Below are 20,933 nucleotides of genomic sequence, written 5' to 3'. Positions count from 1 at the left end.
CAAATTTTTTCAGTGTGTTACAAAGACAATATGAAATTACATGTATAGATGTATTTCAAGTCACTTCAACTAATATAAATTTAAACTATATTTTTTATTTAAATGTTTATATTTAAATGTCAATTATTTAAATATTACGTTTTATGAACTAGCCTACATTCTTTTAAAGTATATTGGTCTTTCGTAAAAGTATTCATTGCTACTACTTTTTATTTATTTATTTATTTTTTTTAATTTTTTTTTACAATACAATGCCTGTTGGAAAACATGAATGTTTTACTTATTTCATTGTAATTATTTTTCGAAATTTACTAGCAATTTCTGAGTGAAAATTGCCAAAATAAATCCTACACCAAATTTTTTCAGTGTGTTACAAAGACAATATGAAATTACATGTATAGATGTATTTCAAGTCACTTCAACTAATATAAATTTAAACTATATTTTTTATTTAAATGTTTATATTTAAATGTCAATTATTTAAATATTACGTTTTATGAACTAGCCTATTAAAGTTTAAAGTATATTGGTCTTTCGTAAAAGTATTCATTGCTACTACTTTTTATTTATTTATTTTTTTATTTTTATTTTTTTTTTACAATACAATGCCTGTTGGAAAACATGAAGACAAGGAAGAGACCTGGAGGAAGACAAGCTCATTTCAAGAGGCTGGATATTAAATACCAGGAAAACGCTTCCTTGATGTGGAACAATCCCAGTTCCCAGGGGAGAATTCCACCTTCAGTTCTGTAATAGCAGGAATGTTAAACGCACCCATATGCCAGCATCAAAAAGGAGTTTGAAGCACTTCGAATGGAATATATATTTGCATTTAATAATTGTTAAATTCGTTAACAAAAGCAGCACATTTGCTAACTTTTCCAAGAAAGTCAAATGTCTAGAATAAGGGAGGTCACAACCTTTGCCTTCAGATGAATTGGTCACCCAAATCCACTGGCTGTGTCTTGTTCTCTGAACCAGTAATTATCCTCCACTACAGGAATGTCATATTACCCATGCTGCCCTGTGCTAATTAATGGATGCCTGCCTTTGCGGAGGGTGCAGGCCTGGGTCATGTGGCCCTGCATCTGATGGAGAGAGGACTTCCTGTCACATGTCCGTCTATGCCCTCTAATAACACCCTGAACGGGCACCAAATGTGGCCCCGGCACCAAGTGCTGTATCATCACACCCTGAATAGCAACTTTTTCCCTTTGTGTTGGTCTTTGTGGTCACAGCTAGTGTAAAAACTAACATTCCTGTAGCTCAACATGGCTAGGGGTGCCAAGATCCTGGGTTTAGTTCCTAGCGAACACACATAGTAAAATACACACTTTAAAAAGGACTCACATTGGTCTTCAATGTGCTAGTGATTCTAATTCAGGAATTTTTTTTTCTTTTGAGTCAAATCTTTTTGATGAATTGGTTGAACTGGCTCACAAACAACCCACTGAGACACTAACTAGACTAAGAATGATTTGTTCACAAACCAGACTGAATCAGCTCTCAAGTCAGCAACCCGCTGACTCATTGAACCAAGAAGAATTAATTCACAAAACAGACTGAATCGCTCAAAGCAGTTCTCCATCAACAACCCATGGAACATGATTTGTTCACAAATCAGACTGAATTGGTCAGAGTAGTTCTCAAATCAACAACTCACTTACTTATACAAGAATGATTCATTCACAAATAAGACTGAATCGCTCAGAGCAGTTTTTTATATCAACATTCCACTGACTCACTGAATCAAGAATGATTCTTTCACAAACCAAACTGAATCATTTAGAGCTGTTATTAAATGAACAACCCACTGGGTCCTTAAACCAAGAATAATTCATTCACAAATTAGACTGAATCCCTCAGAGCAGTTCTCGAATCAACAACCCACCGACCATGATTTTTTCACTCATCAGACTGAACTGGTCAGAGCAAAAATCATCAAAAACCCTGACTCATTGAACCAAGAATGATTCGTTCACTAATCGAACTGAATTGGCAAGAGCAGTTCTTGAATCAAAAACCCACTGACTCATTGTACCAAAAATTATTCGCTCACATATCAGACTGAATCGCTCAGGGGTTCTTGGGTCAACAATTCAAGATGCAGAAGCAAGAACAAGTAAAAAACTTTTTGAGACATGAGAGACAAACTAATTTTAGCACTGTTTAATGCAAATTACACTTAAATTCTGAATAATTGTATGTTTTTTTTTAGCTAAATATAGCCACAACAAACTGAACTGGAACACATTGAAATAACCAGAAACACTCTTAATGATTTAATTGGAAGACAAAAAACCCATAATAAACAGTAATATGTGCCTACTGCCTACATATCTTTTTGACCATAAAAGAATCACTGAATCATCTTGAGCTTCATATCAAACAAGTTGCAAATAATGTTTCAAAACAGCAATTTCACAATTTCTTAATTCACACAGAATATCTCTTGTGAATAATATTAAGATTATTCTCATGATGTGCCTTCAATGTTCAGTCACACAACTCAATGTATCACAGTAGTGGAGTCAGCAGAAGCCACAGGCACACAGAGTAAATCCCTGCTGATCTGAGGTCAGAACGGTCGGTGTACCAGCAGCGCCCAAACCACGCAGAGGTCAACACGGACGCGGCAGCCAACGCAGGTAGATGTCTGCACGCGAGAGAGGGAAAAGTATACAGTAGATTTGTTTTTTTCTGGTGAAACGTCCCACCAAGACAAATAATAAAGCTTTAATTAAACCACTGATTCCTGCATCCAGCCGTGGAGGGTTTGGAATCTGCCCAGACGTTCGCTTCATAATTTCAGAGGAGCGTGCCCAATGTCAGAGTGCAAAGACTCCTGCCAACCAAACTCCCACTTCAAAACTCTGAATTGGTGCTGTCGCTCCAGTAGGGGTCAAGCTAAGAGCATGGGTAATTACAGATAACAGACCTAGCAAGACCTCTCGAGCTTCCGGGCAGAATTGGTTTTTGTTTGGACAGCACAGCAGAGTCACAGAATTAGGGTGATCAAACGACCTCTATCAAAACAAAATTATGCAAGCATGTGAAAAATGCACAGACAGCTATGCGAACACATGAACACAAGTCTTGTTCATATGGAAACATTCTGCCACAGTCTGGCACTTGTGCAGGTGAATTTGTCTGAACAGAATGCTGAATTCTCCAGTGGGACTCAAATTCTCTTAATTATTAATCATGCTAGTTTAGAGGATCTACCGCAGTGAGAAACTCTTATTTATGGGTTTGAATCTGTGAGCTGCATAAACTAAAGGCATCTTTACACAGTCAAGTTAAGGCTGGTCTGTGCCTGCACAAAATTCATTGTAAAGATGCAATATCAGAAAAAAGGCTGACTAAATTGTGCCTGCTCAGAACCCCTTCAGCTGTAGTATCGAAGTATGCAGCTGTAATTGCTGTGTAAATACATTTATGCCACATATGAGCAGCAGCATTAAACAGTCTGTGGAAAGATAATTAAATGTTACTTCAGAAGTATTTCTGTGCCACTTTGCAGTGCAAATTTGGCACAAGTCAATCTTAACACAATGCCATTTTCACTGTAAAGGTGGCACAGAAGCACCTCTTAAGTGGCAATTTGGTATCTTAACACAAAATGTCAATGTTGCTCAGAGGGGGCATGAATGCATTTACACTGCAATTTTAATGGTATACTTTTATAGGGGCTAAGTTGTGTCAGAGCAGACATGATTTAGTTATCCTTTTTGGCAGCATTTTACTTTACATAGATTTCTGAGCAGGCACAGAGCAGCCTTAACTTAAGTTGTCTTTTCACAGTTGAGTTAAGGCTGGTCTGTGCCTGCTCAAAATTCAGTTTAAAGATACAATGCCACATAAAAGCCAGACTAAACTATGCCTGCTCTGAACCACCTCAGTCCCTAGTATCAAAGTACCGTATAAAGTTGTAACTGCTTTGTAAATGCATTCATGCCACCTCTGAGCAGCATTACACAGTCGGTGTAAAGACATCTAAATGCTTCTGAGTGCTTCTGTGTCACCTTTGCAGTGTAAATTTGGTGTTAGCTGTGCAAAGATGCCTATAACGCCAACATTTTACTGCAAAGGTGGCATAGAAACACTTCTGAGGTGCCATAACACAGTGGTTCCCAACCCTGGTCCTGGAGGCACCCCAACCCTGAATCAGGTGTGTTTGAATAAGGAGACATGCAAAGCGTGCAGTGTTGGGGTGCCTCCAGGACCAGGGTTGGGAACCACTGCCATAACACACCGTTTAATGCCACTCAAAGGTGGCATAAACGCACTTACACAGCAATTACGATATTAGGGGCTGAGGTGGGTCTGAGCAGGCATAATTTAATCTGTCTTTTATGTAGCATTGTGTCTTTATGCTGAATTTTGGGCAGGTACAGAGCAGCCTTAACTCGGCTGTTTAAAGACACTGATTAGCAGTCTGTTTATTAATGCCTAATGCACATTGCACACAAAAATCCTAATAGCTAGCTGAAATCATCAATTCTAAACAGACTGACTGGATTTATGCAGATAAACCAAGTATTTTACATATTCTGCCTCTAATGCCTTTCCATGTACAGTAGGGTGGATCGGAATTAAAGGTGGATTAAAAGTTGTAAAGTATATAAACTGGTGCAGACTTCATGCTGATGAGTCAAAAAATCTAAATTCAGATGTGCCAAATATATTAGAGTGAGTCTGCTGGCCTGTCCCATGACAAACATTGCCTGTATTAGAGTCATGCATTCAATCACACTGCTTTATAAGCCTTAAAGTTACTAAAGCATTTGTGTGGCTCATAAAGCAGGTAATGCTGAACGGTAATAATAGTGCATATTTATTTCAAACGTGAGCATAAAACACGTTTAGGCATTTTGTTAATGCCTGTGAAAAAAGTCAAACTATGAAGACGTGGCAATTACATCCTGCTTTATTATAGTCCAGACTGTGTGCCAATGCTGCGTATCACTATAATATTCATGGAGGGTTAACAAAAGATATTAATTATAACGGCAAGGGTGGTGCCTTGTAACTTAAAGTCTTTTAAATAGGAATTTGGGGATTTATCCAACATGCTCTGGTGCCTATAGGCTGACACATACATGTTATACAATGTTTTATAACACAGCATTTCTGTTTATAGTGCAGACCATAAATTATGCATGCAGTACAAACATATGTTTCCAGCTGGTATAAACTGCAGCTGGCGCAATGCGTGCCAAAGTCTGGAGCCAAATTGTTTGTGTGTGTGTGTGTGTGTGTGTGTGTGTGTGTGTGAAGCTGCCCACATTATGATGAGCTGTATTTAAATCCGTTCACTGCCTTCTCTTAGTGAACTCAGTTCACTGGAAAAGAGCAGAACAATTTGTGATCCCTGAATGATTTAAAGAGCTGAAGTGGATGACACCATGACAGGAGGTAAATGATGGTAATATATTAGTGTTACACTTAGTTTCATAAAACCAATAAATGCTGTTCCTCATTCTGCTCTCATATATCAGATTCTGTGGAAATTGCAGTAGATACGAGATGTTTATAGACCCTCCATAAATGCTGTTGGTAAGTTCACAACATACAGTAAAACACAATGTTCCTGTAATACCAATGTAATTTTGGTGCAATAGCAAAATGTACTTATTTATGGGTTTTCAAACAATAGTTAATGTATTTGCAATCATAATCTTATGTTCGGGTAACACTTCATAATGAATATATACAAATTATACATAATACTTAACAGATCAGTGATTCCCTTTACCACTATGCACTTTAGTAATCACAGTTTGTGACAACAGTACAGCTTTTGTTATTGCTGTAATAATAAACTCATTTTTGGATAATAAAATAATATTACAATAAATTTATACAGCTTTCAGAATGTTTATCATTGTTTAGTTCCCTTCTTTTCCAGTGATATTGGTGGTTAAAAAATTGTTTTAGAAACCAATAAATGGAAAATCAATAGACTTTTGTCAGAAAAGATAATGGTACATGGCCCATTTTTCATTTAAAGATTATGTACATTCAAATATGCATATATGTAATTATTAAAATATATGAATCAACACTGAATCATCAGTTTAGCAATATAGAGTGTAATATAATATTTGTCTTTAAAGGAGGAATTCTAATCATAATCAAAAGTAGTAACATAAAAGTAATGATTTAATAATCAAAATGTATTTGTATATCGAACTTCTCTTATAACTTATATTTACATATAATAATCATATCAGAGTGTTTTAAAAAAAGTTACAGACAGTTTCACAGCCCTTGAAGTGAATGAGAGCTTCATAGTGCATAAGACTATCAGGAAACACCAACGAACTCAACTCAACGCATTTCTATTGTCTCCTGTGTGAAACGGTTCAGTAGAACTATCGGCAAAACTCTGATCTCAAACTTTAAAACCACCAATGTATTGAAGTACAGCTCAGTACAGTATATCCACACTCATCTGAGTACGCAGTATACACTACAGTACACACAGCCGACTTCATAAGTAACTGAAAAGATACCGCATCCGCACCGCAACTGTCCCCATCTGTTAATAAACTCTTTCACACCGTGAATAAAGTTCGTATTTTATCTTACCTGTTTTACTGTGAAATCATAAGTGTCCTATAATCATCATATGTCGGATGCGTGGTCTATAATTAGGCTACACAAAGAGAGGGAGAGAGACAGAACCGCAGAGATGAACAGAGCCACCCAACATTTGAACCCAGTCACTGAGAACTGAGAGAAACGCGTCACAGCGCGTGTAATATGAGCTTCACCTCGCGCGCGCCCTCTGTCTCTCACTCTATTCATTCCTGTGAAGATTTACCGCATTGCATTGTCAAAACAGTGTCAAGTAATATTACAGCCTACAGAAGGAAAATAGAAAAATTAATTTAAAGGGGTCATATGATGTTGCTAAAAAGAACGTTATTTTGTGTATTTAGTATAATGAAATGTGTTTATGCGGTTTAAGCCAGCTATCCAGTGCGTTGTGATTGGCCGAATTCCTCAAGCGTGTGACGGAAATGTTACATCCCTTACCATATTGTGATGCCTGCAGCAACCACATGTAACGACCGCGGGCTGGACTCCGCTTCGTCCACGGTGAAAGCCGATTCGGCGATCGACAGCTCGAAGTTGTAGTATTTCCTCAGCAACCAGCACGGATCAGCTCCAGGATGTCGAAGCGGTATCGTCCTCTTTTGGAAGGCCAAACAAAGTAATTTCGCTTTCACAACGACACACACAGTGCCTTCACGACATGGCGGCGGCGGCAGCAACAATACTACAGCGAGAATAAAAGTTACGCCTTCTTTCTTTGCGCGAACATTTGGGCGGCTTTATGCAAATCTTCCCACATCGTGACGTAGACATGTGGGGGCGTGTTAGAACGAGCCGTTTTAGGTAGGCGTGACTGACTCTGAACTTTTATAAAGAATATCTCTTTGGATTTGAGACTTTAGTCTTTGCAACTTTACAGATCTTCTTTATGCACCAAGTTTGAAACACTCCAAAGAGAAAGGAAACATTGAAAACGCATCATATGACCCCTTTAAAACTGTATCAAATCCCGAAAAAATTAAATTTTATTCACACTTAAAGGACATTTTAAAGAAACCCTAAAATTAAAATTTGCTGAAAATGTACATACCCTCAGGCCATCCAAGATATAGATGAGTTTGATTCTTTATGGGAACAGATTTGGAGACATTTAGCATTGCATCACTTGCTCACCAATGGATGCTCTGCAGTGAATGGATGCCGTCAGAATGAGAGTCCAAACAGCTGATAAAAACTTCACAATAATCCACAAGAAATCCACACCACTCCAGTCCATCAATTAATGTATTTTTAATCAGCGGATTCACTTCTAATGCTACATTTCTCTAAATATTTTCTGATGAATAAACAACCTCATCTAGAATTTTAGTTGAACTTTATAAGACACTGGTGTTGATAATGAAATGGCATTCATTTAGCATGATAACCTAAAGTAAAATAATGCAGAAACAGGGGAAAAATCTCTCTCTCTGTGACATGTGGGATAAATATAAAAGCAAACATCTCACCTTCTATTTCATCTAAATAGTGTCTACATATGTTCTACTCTTTCAGTTTTGCATGTTTCTGTTTCTCCATGCAGCGCTGTATGCGTGGAATGCACTCATGCGGCATAAACACATGCTGCAGGGCAGTTTAACACAATCTCACACTAATTTCTTGTTATTCCAGGTACGCTTCAACAACGAACCCTACAGCTAAAACAAGCAAATTCATCACTGAAAATTATAGTTACTTTAGTGATTTCACTCTGAATTCATTTGAATAAACCAGATGGTTGAAGTGACACAAACTAAAAAGCAGCCATCCAATGAAGTGTGCATTCAATTAAAGATCTAAATAGCAATGGCATGATTCAAAAGATATTTTGTTGCCTGTTTTGTTGAATAAACAAGATGGTAAAGACAGTGAATCTTTTCAACATAATACTAATATATATTATACTAATTATATATATATATATATATATATAACTTTTTGGCATAATTTCATAATCTTCTATAATCAGTCTATATGGCCCTAACTGTGTTCCCCTTCCTCACTGGTACAGGATGCACATGATTATTCAAACTTTTTTTTTTTTTTGCATATTCAGCTGTTCATGGTTACTCTGAGACAGAGCTCATGTAGGCTGCAGCATTCTTTGGTTTCTTATATGCCAACTGCACTGAATCACGCGTCAGAATAAAACCAGATCTCTCACACAAACCATGAACTGCAGGGTCAGGCGATGAACATTCATTGCATGACATTAGAAAGCTTTCTTTGTGCCCTTGAACAACTAGTTCGCTGTGAGATGACGTGAATTGGTCTTGTGTGTTTCATTTTGATTGTATGAATGTCCGACGGTCATTCAGAACCATGAGATGCTGACACACCAGCAACACAAGCACTGTTTTTTATATAAATTCTTTCATTCAGCAAGGATATGAATTAAACTGATCCAAAGTGACAGTATAGTGATTTATAATTATACAAAGATTTCTATTTCAAATAAATACTGTTTGTTTTCAACATTTATAATCAGCAGAGTCAGCATATTAATGTAATAATAATGATTTCTGAGAGATCAAGTAACACTGAAGACTGGAGTAATGATGCTGAAAATTCAGCTTTGATCACAGGAATAAATTATATTTTAAAATATATTACAATAGAAAATTATTTTAAATTTCAATAATATTTCAAAATGTATTTACTGTTTTTACTGTATTTATGACCAAAAACTGCAGCCTTTAAACACATAATTGGTCTTACCCTCCTTACAATTCTTTGGGCCTGTTGTGACCAAATCATGCATTTTAGATTGACAACAGAAAAAAGCTTTTGAAAGTTATTTTAATCCTAAACTAGGCGATGATTCACACTTAAATCATGTTTTACACTTATTAATTGCATACTGGAGGAAATGATTAATAAAAGCAGTGATTAAAACTATTAAGTGTGACTCATCACCTAGCTTTTGATGAATCTCAAATTGATTTTCGCAGCAATGTAACTAAACACAGAAGCCAAAAGAGCGCAGTATAAAATTATCGGATTTTAAAAATGTGATGTTTCATAAAACTGTGATATCCAAAAGTTACTGCAAGAGAAATAGTACGAGTCTAAATTTATATTGTTATTTAATATCACTTTTTTTTTATTTTATTCAGACACATCTCTGGCACCCAACATTTTCATCATCTCATTTCATTTCTTTCAAAATGTACCTTTTCAAAAAAGTTTGAAGTCTTATTTTGTGCCAACTCACAATTTTTGAAAACAAATTCATAAACTTCCTGGCACTGACAGTGACTCATTTGACTGCGAAGACAGGTGAGGTCGTGTGTGAGCGTGTTTGTAAATGAATTAACGGAGCCTCTGGATTCTGGCATCAGTGAATGTTTAATTACAAAGAAACCCACAGTGACAAAATAGGACAACGGTGTGAAAGAAGCATGACGACTGTTACAGGATCCGCAGACGCGGAGCGGCTTCTCTTCTCTTCTTTTAAAATACTGGAATAGTTTTAATTTAAATGAGACGGCACATGCCAAATGAGAAAAAAATAGACAAGAATACTTATAAAAATATGCCATTAGATTCATATGAACAATCGTGGACTGTGAGAGCACTATGTACAGAGAAAGGCAATATATACCAATATTTACAACAAACATTGATGACGTCTTTCACTAGAAAGGGCTGAGAGGGTCACTTACAACAGTAAGACTTGACTTAGGACTATCATCACTGATTGATTTAGATATTTGATTAAAAAGCAAAACATGCAGACTCAGTTTATGAAAATATGATTCTCTGAGGATCCCGTTTGTAGTAAGAAGTTATCTTCTGCAACGCTTTGACGTTTCTACCTACGAGTTCTTGGCACTAGTGTTCACAAGTGTTCCCATGAATTTCCATGCATGATGCGGTCTGGGAAATGTCTGACTTCACATCCTTCAGGTGAGCGAGAATTTGGGTGTGACGCGGTTCTTTCCAGACAAACTAAGGCAGCAGAAATTGCTCATTTAACAGGAAGTCCACCCACCTGAGGCGGGCGGCGCAGGCAGAGCGCTTTAGCGGGTAATTGTCTGTCATAAGCGGCCACAAGCAGCCAAAGGGCTGTAACCCGTCTGACTTCATTCTCGTGTCGTAATCTACACACAGACACACTCACAAACAAACACAGAGTTTCTCTCTCCACTGCAAACTCTGTATGTCAAATCGACGCAGTCTTCAGCAACATCGTTTAAGAAACAACACAATTCCCTTTCCTGAATTAACATGGTGATGAAAACAACCACTGAAATTACACAGCTGGTCATTGGTGAATCTCACCAATCCTGTCTAGTTATATTTCATCCCGAAATTAAAAGAAATTGACATAAAATAAATTATATCTTTTTTTACTTTATTATTTGATTTTTAAAAAAATTAGTTTTACATTATTTTAATGTCAATTAATTACATTTCCCCCAAATTCCAATTACCGTAATGCAAAAAAATAGAACTGTAATGTGAAAAAATTACAGCACATTTGTAAAGTACAAACCATAGTATGGAAGCCCGTTTCCACCAAGAGATAAAAAAAAAAAAAAACTTTTTATCTCACAATTCTGACTTCCGAGTTTACATCTTGCAACTCTGGATTTTTTCTCAGAATTGCATGAAAAACTTATATTATGGAGTTATAAAGTCAGAATTGTGAGAAACTCGCAATTGTAAGAAAATGATGAGCTGAGTTGTTTTCCTCAGATCTGGACTTCAGCTTGCAATCGCAAGTTGAAAAAAAATCGTACAATTCTGAGAAAATGGTGGAAACAAGCTTCCATACCATAGTATTTGTTGGATTAAATTGAATCAAAAATCAAAAAATTGGAAGAATAAAAATGTATTACAGTAATGTGAATGAGATTGTATCACAATTTTAAGAAATTAAAGGGAAATTACAATGAAAATAATGACATGATGTAAAAAAAAACAATCGCAAGTTGAAAAAAAATCGTACAATTCTGAGAAAATGGTGGAAACAAGCTTCCATACCATAGTATTTGTTGGATTAAATTGAATCAAAAATCAAAAAATTGGAAGAATAAAAATGTATTACAGTAATGTGAAAGAGATTGTATCACAATTTTAAGAAATTAAAGGGAAATTACAATGAAAATAATGACATGATGTAAAAAAAACAAACAAAAAAAAACTTAAATGGTCCTAAAAAATATGCTTTATTTTCTTTATGCAAATAAAACTTCTTTTTATTTTGGGGTGAAATATGACCAGGATGTTTCTTTGTGAGATTCACCGGAATCATTTTTCAAAAATGGTACAAATGCAACCTCACTGACCCAACTTGAGTTGAGCGTCAAAATCTTTCAGTAGAGAAAAACGCCAGATTACTTTATTTATAAATTAAGTGCTATAAAAAAAAAGACTTAACTAAAAATGAAAAAACATAAATACTGTACAAAAGGTTTTTTGTCACAATACCTATATATGGAATGTCATTGCTGTTCTTTCACATAACATAGTGAAGTCTTATTTTTTTTATACATAAAGATGATTCGATAACCAAAAGAATAATGTTATAATGTGTAATAACTCTGACTGTGAGTTTGTTGATTACTGAAGTAGTAAAGTGTGAGTGTCATATAGCGGTTCGCGGGTACTCTAGCCTTATATTGCACATTGGTTACATAAGATTAACTCTCATCTCGCCCCGAACAACACAAACGAGAGCTTTAACAAAAACATCACAGTCTGTCAAGACCAGTAGTGTGTGGACTGATGAAGTGAAGGATGAAAAACTTGTCTTTCCACTTTGTACGTCCATCCACATTACCCACAATCCTCCCTGCCTCGTGTGATGCATTCAAACCCACTCTCTATCCAACAATTCTTGCTTCCTTTCTTTTTTACTTCACCTTTTCCTGGTTTTTCTCTTTTCTTCTTCAAGGTAATGATAATTTCGTCCGCTCTGTTTTTTTAAGTTTCAACACAATATTCAAAAGCAGCCACAGGAAACACCACATGGCAAGCGAGATCGAGATATTTTACACCGAGAAACAATGGAACGAAAAACAAACACCCCATTGGTTGACGTCTTACATGCTTGTGCACAACGCATCAGAGAACAGGAAGGGGCGGGGTTTCAGGGGGGAAGTGTGTTGAGGGGGCGGGGCTTCTGCTACACGCACCACAGCAGTAAGTGGTTGGTGCTGTCGTCCCGCCCCACTGTCTCGCTGCTATTGGTCAGTCGGAAGTCTTCATAGCCGTCTCCGCCGCTGATGACCAGCAGGTTGGATTTGGTGGGCAGGAGGGTGGAGGCGCGCCGTCGGGAGGAGTCTCGTCTCTGCAGGCCTCCGCTGCTGCTCTCAGAGCTGTTCTGTGCAGAGTTCACTATAATAGAAATTCAGGACACACACACATATTTGTTATCTGATGTCACTGTGCCATATTTTATTGATAGCCTCTACTTATAGACATTCTTCTTGGAAGCATCCAATCACAAGCATTAATCAGGCCTAACCAGGCAAGTTTAAAACACTCGTTTTTAAAACACACAAGTGGTTGATTGAAAGGTGAGTAGGCGTTTTTTTCTGTTGTTTGGGATGCATCAGGATGCATTAATGTTTACACTGCAAATGAAATGATCGCATATGTCCCTGACCTTTGTAAACGGTTTGTGTGACGTGATGGCAAAATGTTCTGAACCAGTTTACACTTGTCTTGGCACTGACTATTTGAGATGGCTAAATTAAATTAAATCAAATCAAATTAAATATTTGATACTCTTTTGCAGGGCCATAATTGGGTGTGTTTTTTTTAATACCACAACACACAAAGTTTTATAATAATAAAGTGAAGTGACATGACATGTGGCCAAGTATGGTGACCCATACTCAGAATTAGTGCTCTGCATTTATCCCATCCAAAGTGCACACACACAGCAGTGAACACACACACACCGTGAACACACAGCCATTTTTTTGCTGCGGCGCCCGGGGAGCAGTTGGGGGTTCGGTGCCTTGCTCAAGGGCACCTCAGTCGTGGTATTGAAGGCGGAAGAGAGTGCTGTACATTCACTCCCCCCACCTACAAGCCCTGCCGGTACGAGACTCGAACCCACAACCTTTGGGTTACGAGTCCGACTCTCTAACCATTAGGCCACGACTTCCCAAATAAATAAAAAATAATAATAATGTGAGTATTAGCTAGACTTGTTTTTTTTTTTTTTATTAATCTTCCTTTTATACAAAAATAAATTCCTTGCCAAACAATTACTATAAAAACATGAGTTAAACAAAAGAAAGAATAACAAGGTACATTTCAGCTCACATTAAAAAACAAAGTAAAAAAAAAGTATTAGCTAAAAAAACAAACAAAAAAGTACGTGTTTTTTAAGCTGAATTTAAATTCAATTAAAAATGTGATATTGAATTGCAGGGCCATAATCACATTATTTATGAATATCATAATATTTGTAAAAAAAAAAATAAAAAAATCTTAAATTATTTATTGAATTACTATTATCATTAACCATGTGTTTGTGTTTTTATGAATCCCATAACATTTATAGAATGTTTATATATAGAATATAGAATTTTTTTTATTATTTTAATATTATTATATACAGTATAGTGTAGTGTAATATGGTCAGTTTTTAAAATATACTGCTACATAAAAAATTTAAATTGTATGAACAAATTACAAATAAAATTACAACACATTATTGACACTGAAGAGAACAGTTTAAGTCGCACTGAACTCCTAATACTCCTAATAAAAAAAAACACATAGAACAGATCAATGTCTGCAGGTTTCTGTATTTCCATAATGCACTTCACCATTTTGTTGCCAGATCCTCTGTTAATATTACCCACACTGCAAGAGGCAGTGAGAAACTTACCGGATTCGGACGGCGGTGGGAAGTTGACGTCAAAGCCCTCTGGCAGCTCAATGCACGTGAGGAAGCGGACGTGTCCGGTGTGTCCGTGGGCGGAGCCCATGGGGAGGTGGGGAGCCCGCAGAGAGCCCGGCCCAGTGCTGGAGGACACGGGCGGGATGGCCAGAGTCAGGACCACCCCTGCACTGGTGCCGATCCACAGCAGGTCCTTACATGCCAGAAGAGCTGTGATCCGCAAACATGCTGCTTTGTGCTGCCGGATAATGGCATCAGAGCCTAAAAGAAAAAAAAAATGAGACAGGGATTTGATTAGATTCTGAAACAGTTCTTCATTAAAAAGCAGTGTTATTTTAGTATAGCTGATATACTATTATAGCTCAAATAACAAGCATTTTTACTGAAAAGTGTAACCTGCTAAGACCTACGCGCACACACACACCCACACACACAGACACACAGTGTTAGTATTATTTGTATACTATTATAGTATTTATTGATATTTTTAGTTAGTTTTATTTTAAAGTTTTAGTAATTTTGTTGTGTTTTTTGTCCTTTTTATTATATATTTTTTTAAATATATAGTTTTTTCAATGGCTAAAAGTTTTATTTTATTCATTTTTTATTAATTTGTTTCATTTTTTTTTTTTTTTATAACTCACACAATTTGTTTTAAAATTAATGGTAATAACCCATTGTTATAACTCACAATTATAAAATTAGCTCTAACAATCCACATTTGAAGCCCTATTGATCTGTTTTTGTGCTTTTTTGACTTGTTTTTATCATCCAGCAGATAAAAACCATAATGCCGCTTTGCATCATATTTGTTGAATAAAATCCAATACTTGTTTCTTAATAATTTTGAGGTGCTGATTCCAAAAATAGCATCGGTTTTGCTCAAGCACGTCAGATTTTCTCAAACAATTTTGTAGCATTTTTGTTTTCGACAACCATTTGTGCAGTGAAGTCTTATATTATTACTTAATAAGTAGAAAAACTGCCACAAACACATGATTCCTGTCTGAATTATATATTTACATATAATATTTGCGGAATGCAATTTGAATTTAGTACTTGTTTCTTAGTAATTTTAGGGTGCCGATTCCAAAAATAGTGCCTATTTTGCTCTAGCATGTCACACTTTCTCACAAAATATGAAGCATTTCATGGGATGTTTGCTTTCGACAACCACTTGTATGGTGAAGAAGTCTTGTATTATCCCTTAATCAGCAGAAAAACTGCCACAAACACATGATTCCTGTCTGAATCTGAGCCAGATTACGATTTGTTTAATGCTCAGCCCATTCTCACATGTATTAATGAATCTAAACACATTATTTTATGCATAACGCTGATTTCAAGGTCAGAATTATGGCCAGTGACAGAAGACAATGCAAACATGAGCCAGATGTTTTCTGCAATATCTGTGGGTGTTTTACTGCATCTAAACAGCCACACAAAATGACAGATTTTGTGAAAAAAGCTTATTTTGTAAAGTTCTTTGACATTAAATACAATACAATTTGAAAAACCTTTATTCTTTTTTTGTGAAAAAACAAAACAAAACAAAACAAAAAACTATGCAATGGAAAGTTTTTATTGATATTTTTGAACTCAGCCCTGCATATTGAAAAAAAGAAAGAAAGAAGAGGCATAATTTGACCTAATTTCATGATGCTGTTATTACCTGCAAGCATCTTGTGCACGGCTGGTGCCACGTCGACCTCGGTCAGGCTCTCGTAGGTGGCGGCGTGATAGAGCCGCACCTGAGCGCTGCCCTGTAGAGCGATCCACACGCCTTTACCATAGCTCACGATACTGGTCACGCAGCGCCCGCTGTCCTGACCCACCTGGAATGAGTGCTGAAGAACACATTCAAACACAATGTTAAAATTGTTCAAATGATTCAAGTGCTGTTCAGAAATCTGATGTCAAGTGGATATCGTTTGGTTATAATTGTCATATTTTAAACTTTTAATAGTCAAGTCAAATTTATTTCTATAGCGTTTTATACAATACACACTGTTCCAAAGCAGCTTCAAAGAAACAGTCAGGAAAATAACAGTTTCAATGTTGCAAAATTAATCAGTTATGAAAGTAATTCAATTTAAGATGTAAAGCAGCTCTACAGAAGACAAGTGTCATTGTTTTGCTCGAATAACTGTCAATGTTGCAAAGCCATTCATTTATAAAACAAATTTAATTTCAGCTGTAAAGCAGCTCTATAAAACACAACAGTGACATTATTCAGCTCAATTCAGATTGAATGTTGATTTAATTACTTTCAATAGCTGTGTGGATATTAGTGTCAATATTCAGTTCAAATTTTATTCTCACCTGATGATGTCAGTGCAGGTATATCTATAATATTACTGAATATTAAATGTCTTCTAAACCTTGTGACCCAGAGCGGATTTTCTCTTTTCTGAAAAAACGTTATTGTATTGAAATAAAACTTACTGACTTTGCTCTCAGGGTATAACAATGCCCCCCCCCCAAAAAAAAGATAATTTTTGTGATTTTTTCCACCCACCTTGTTACATTTGTGATGTTTCTAGTCAAAAATGATGTACAAAAATTGTTTGTAAATTTCTCTTATGCTATATTATCACCAAATACTGGATTCAATTTTTTTGTCAACTTGTTTTCTTTCAATTAGCACAGGTTTTGTATTTCTTTTTGAAACTGATTGTTCATAGGCCTCACTGATCTGAGTGCATGCACCTCAGTTTATGAGTGAATATCAAAATTATCCACAAATGATGCTTATGCACTCAAAAACTGAGGTGCAAACGCTCAGATCAATGAGGCCTTTGATCATTCATTTCCAAAAACAAACACAAAACCTGTGCTAACTGAAAGAAAAGATCGAATCCAAGATTAGTTAATAATATAGCATAAGGCGAGATTTACAAGCAATTTTTAAAGGGCTGGTCATTTTTGACCACATCAGTTGAAGGATTTTCAGCACAAGACTTAAACCAAAATATCTTTTCCCAGACTTCATCTGCCTGTGGTTTGCGTCTGACCTCTTGTGCTAAAGTGCTGGTGTTGATGATGAGGACTCGGTTCTGACAGCCACACCACAGTTTTCCCGCCACAGGAACCATTTTGGTTACGGGTCCAGTTGGAGAGCCCAGACACAGCGTTTGAGAGCTCTGAGGATCCCAGAAACTTCCTGTTATGTAGAAAAAGCAGAGAGAGTCGGTGTAAATCACTCTTATCGGTTATAACTGAATCATTTGGAATGGATCTGAGCTCACCTGCCTCCCTCTGATAAACAATCACCTCCCCGTTTGCCAGGGACACAAACACTTTGTTGTCAAGATACCTGGGAATGAAAAAAAGATGTTCAGTCTCCATGCCGACGTTGCGTAAATTACCATGGCAACAGATCAATGAGGCAGAAGCTGCTTACAGGATACACAGGATAGAAGCAGAGTGCTGCATCTTCATACTGTTCTTCCTGTTTCTGATGTTGTCTGATGACTGGTACACATGAATACTGAAAGAAAACAACATGATTATACTTATGAAATATGACATTTATGTCCTTAGGCGTTTACTGGTAATCAACAAACTTATGTTGAAAAGTTTGGGGTCAATTTTTTATATTTTTGAAAGTCTCTTATGCTCACCAAGGTGGCAAGTATTTGATTGAAAATAAAGTAAAATCAATTAAAACAAACGTTTTCCGTGTTTTCAAATATATTGTAAAATGTAATTTATTCCTGTGACGAAAAGCGGAATTTTCAGCATCATTACTCCAGTCTTCAGAGTCACAAGATCCTTCAGAAATCCTTCTAATATGCTGATATTATTAGGAATTAAAATACGTTATATATACAGGCATCAAGTCAAATGCTCTCTAAGTCATCGGACTGTTTTTTGTTTGTTTTGACTTTCAACTGGCAGTGAGGCAAGAACAAATGCTCCACACCTGCTTGTGTGACGCAAAGAGAGAGAGAGACAGACAGAGAGAGAGAGAGAGAGAGAGAGAGTAAATGTTTGTGTGGAAAGTGACAGGATGCACTGAGGACACGGGCAGGTCTGAGCTCGAGATAACGAGTGTCTCTGTGGGAACGCAGTAAACGGGTGTACTGTAGTCAGATCAGGGTCACCTGAGGTGAGAATTAAACCCCAAACAGAAGGAACAGCAGGTGGGTGTTTTGTGCAGTTAAATGCCATTACGTCATTGTGTGCTACTATCGTTCGACTTTTAATTCGGCCCATGGGCTTTGAATGCTGCCTAAACACAAGTTTGAACACTTATAATAACTACCAATAATTACATTAACAAACATTGTCATTATTTAATAGATCATTAATTTTACATTCAAATAGTCAGAACTTTCATGAAAATTAAATGTTCATTTTTGAATGATTTTCAGTATTTTTTAAATGTTTTGACAAATATCTAATATATAATGTATTTTCTTTGTATACATTACTTAGCCCCATATAAGCTTTTTAATAGTTTTTATATGTTGTTATATTAAAGGGTTCATGAACTACATTTTTTAAGTAATAGGCTACTTTCTATCCTGTTTTTGAGCCTCTCTGCAGAACGGTCTGTTTTTATAGGCGGGTGCATTCAAGACTCACAAGTAAACGCCTACTGCTATGATTGGCTAACAGTTTTGCTTATTAAAATAACAGATGGACACTGCCGTGACGTACTCTGCACGGGTCATTTGGGTTTAAAACGTATAAATACTCTGTATATATCAAATGGTCTGGAACAGACAATGAAATAGTGGTAAAATATATCAACAGACAGTATTAGAGAGAGCTGAACTGGATAATGACTTCACTGAATCACCAATGAATTGACTTTAACTGGAAAAATGACTTTTTTTATTGTCCTCTTGCATTATTGAAACTATTTTTCTGTTTGACACTGAAAAGCTGCTTTGACACAATCTGTATTGTATAAAGCACTATATAAATAAAGGTGACTTGACTAAAAACATGTTTACTCACACTTATGTGTTGCGACATTACTCTCTATAGTCAGACTCAGTACTGCATCATCGTTTACTAAAACCTGCATCATAATGTCTTGTTTAAAAATGAATCTGTAGCAAAGTAAAGCAAACAAACAGTGTTTCACTGATGCGATCTTGAGCTCTTTCCTAATATTACCCCATGTTTACACAGGACGCGAGCGGCGCAACGTGACTAGAAAACAGAGCCCATTATAATCGGCGATTCTGTCTACGGCACGGACTGACAACAAATCCCCGACAGTAAACTAATGTCCCGTTCTATTTTTCACATACTCCAAGCATTCATGCTGCTTCTGACCTGAAAGAGAAATGGATTCGCGACATGACGCGAAAAAAAAGACTTTGTTTCAAATGATAATTTTTATTTTTTTTTTGGTTTATGCTGATATAATCATGGCCAGTTGGGCAGTGAAGATAACAATAACTAATAATATCACAGCCTACTTTTAAAGATACAATCACATCCTGTTAGACCAAATCAAACAGTTCCGTACATAGCATTGCAGAAGTTAAATGTTATGTAAATATGTTTATTCTCTTAAAACCTAAACTAGATCTTAAAAAAATTAGAAACTGAAGTAAGTTTAAGTTCTACATTTACTAAATCTAAAACTAAAATAAAAACAAATTAAAGTTAAAAAAATTATGAAAACTAAAAAATATACAAATAAAAGCTATAAGTAATACAAAAACCAAATAATACCGTCCCTAATAATAATAAGTACCGCCCTACCATTACAGAAGTTATTTATTCTGTCATGCAGAGACCCACCAGCCGTCCTCGGTCCCGAGCCAGACGGAGCTCTGATACGCCTCGGGGTCGATGCTCAGCAGGTCCTCCAGACTGGCCCGGGTGAAGGAGCCTCGACTGGACCGCCGCATGGCTCGGCCGTCCACGGGACTGTCCGCACTGAGCCGAGGGGCCCCGAATGTGCTCGGGACGGGAAACTCCTGTTCCTCCTCGGAGCTGGTGGTCTCGGTGGCCACGTCCTTTGAAATGGCTGCTTCATCATCTGAGAGAAACAAATAAATACAAAACATCATCAATAAGACACCAATCACAAACATGAGCGAGTATATATGATTTTAGAGACTCACTGCCGAAGCTGGATGAGATGGTGGAATGGGAGGCTTGGCTCTGCAGTGTGGATGAAGGGCTGGGAGAGTCTTCATCATCGGTGTCATCGCTATCGAAGGGCACGAGCTCTGCGGCGGGGACTGCGGGCGGCTTGCTGAGCTCCAGAGATGAGCCGGAGATGCAGATGTGGAGCTGGGGTTGTGCAGACGCTGTAGGGTTTGACTCAGACGGGGCGGAGGGGGTGGAATGACCCACACGTTCTCTGCAGTAGACAGAATGGACATTTTTGCACTTGCAAACTGCTTATATGCATAAAAAATTACTAGAACACAGCATACTACACTGCTATTGAGGTGAACCTGTTTTAAAAGGCATAATCATTTAAATTAAC

The 20,933-nt window shown here is 36.8% G+C and overlaps 1 protein-coding gene across 1 annotated transcript in view; it reads right to left on the bottom strand.

The window, feature by feature from the left end:
* Positions 1-11,811: 11,811 nt before the first annotated feature.
* Positions 11,812-20,933, bottom strand: part of LOC107658857 (rho guanine nucleotide exchange factor 17-like) — a 37,006-nt gene continuing 27,884 nt past the window's right edge. Inside the window, exons 13-20 of the mRNA XM_016447542.1 lie at positions 20,563-20,804; positions 20,237-20,477; positions 17,874-17,960; positions 17,719-17,786; positions 17,485-17,633; positions 16,143-16,317; positions 14,459-14,731; positions 11,812-12,948 (exon numbers count right to left, since the gene is read on the bottom strand). Of these exons, the coding sequence (XP_016303028.1) occupies positions 12,737-12,948; positions 14,459-14,731; positions 16,143-16,317; positions 17,485-17,633; positions 17,719-17,786; positions 17,874-17,960; positions 20,237-20,477; positions 20,563-20,804 (1,447 nt within the window). The 3' untranslated portion in view covers positions 11,812-12,736. The remainder of the gene's footprint in view (positions 12,949-14,458; positions 14,732-16,142; positions 16,318-17,484; positions 17,634-17,718; positions 17,787-17,873; positions 17,961-20,236; positions 20,478-20,562; positions 20,805-20,933) is intronic.

Source organism: Sinocyclocheilus anshuiensis, unplaced genomic scaffold, assembly GCF_001515605.1.
Source record: "Sinocyclocheilus anshuiensis isolate Anshui unplaced genomic scaffold, SAMN03320099.WGS_v1.1 scaffold1010, whole genome shotgun sequence".
Lineage (NCBI taxonomy): Eukaryota > Metazoa > Chordata > Actinopteri > Cypriniformes > Cyprinidae > Sinocyclocheilus > Sinocyclocheilus anshuiensis.
This window is presented reverse-complemented; position numbering and strand designations above follow the sequence as displayed.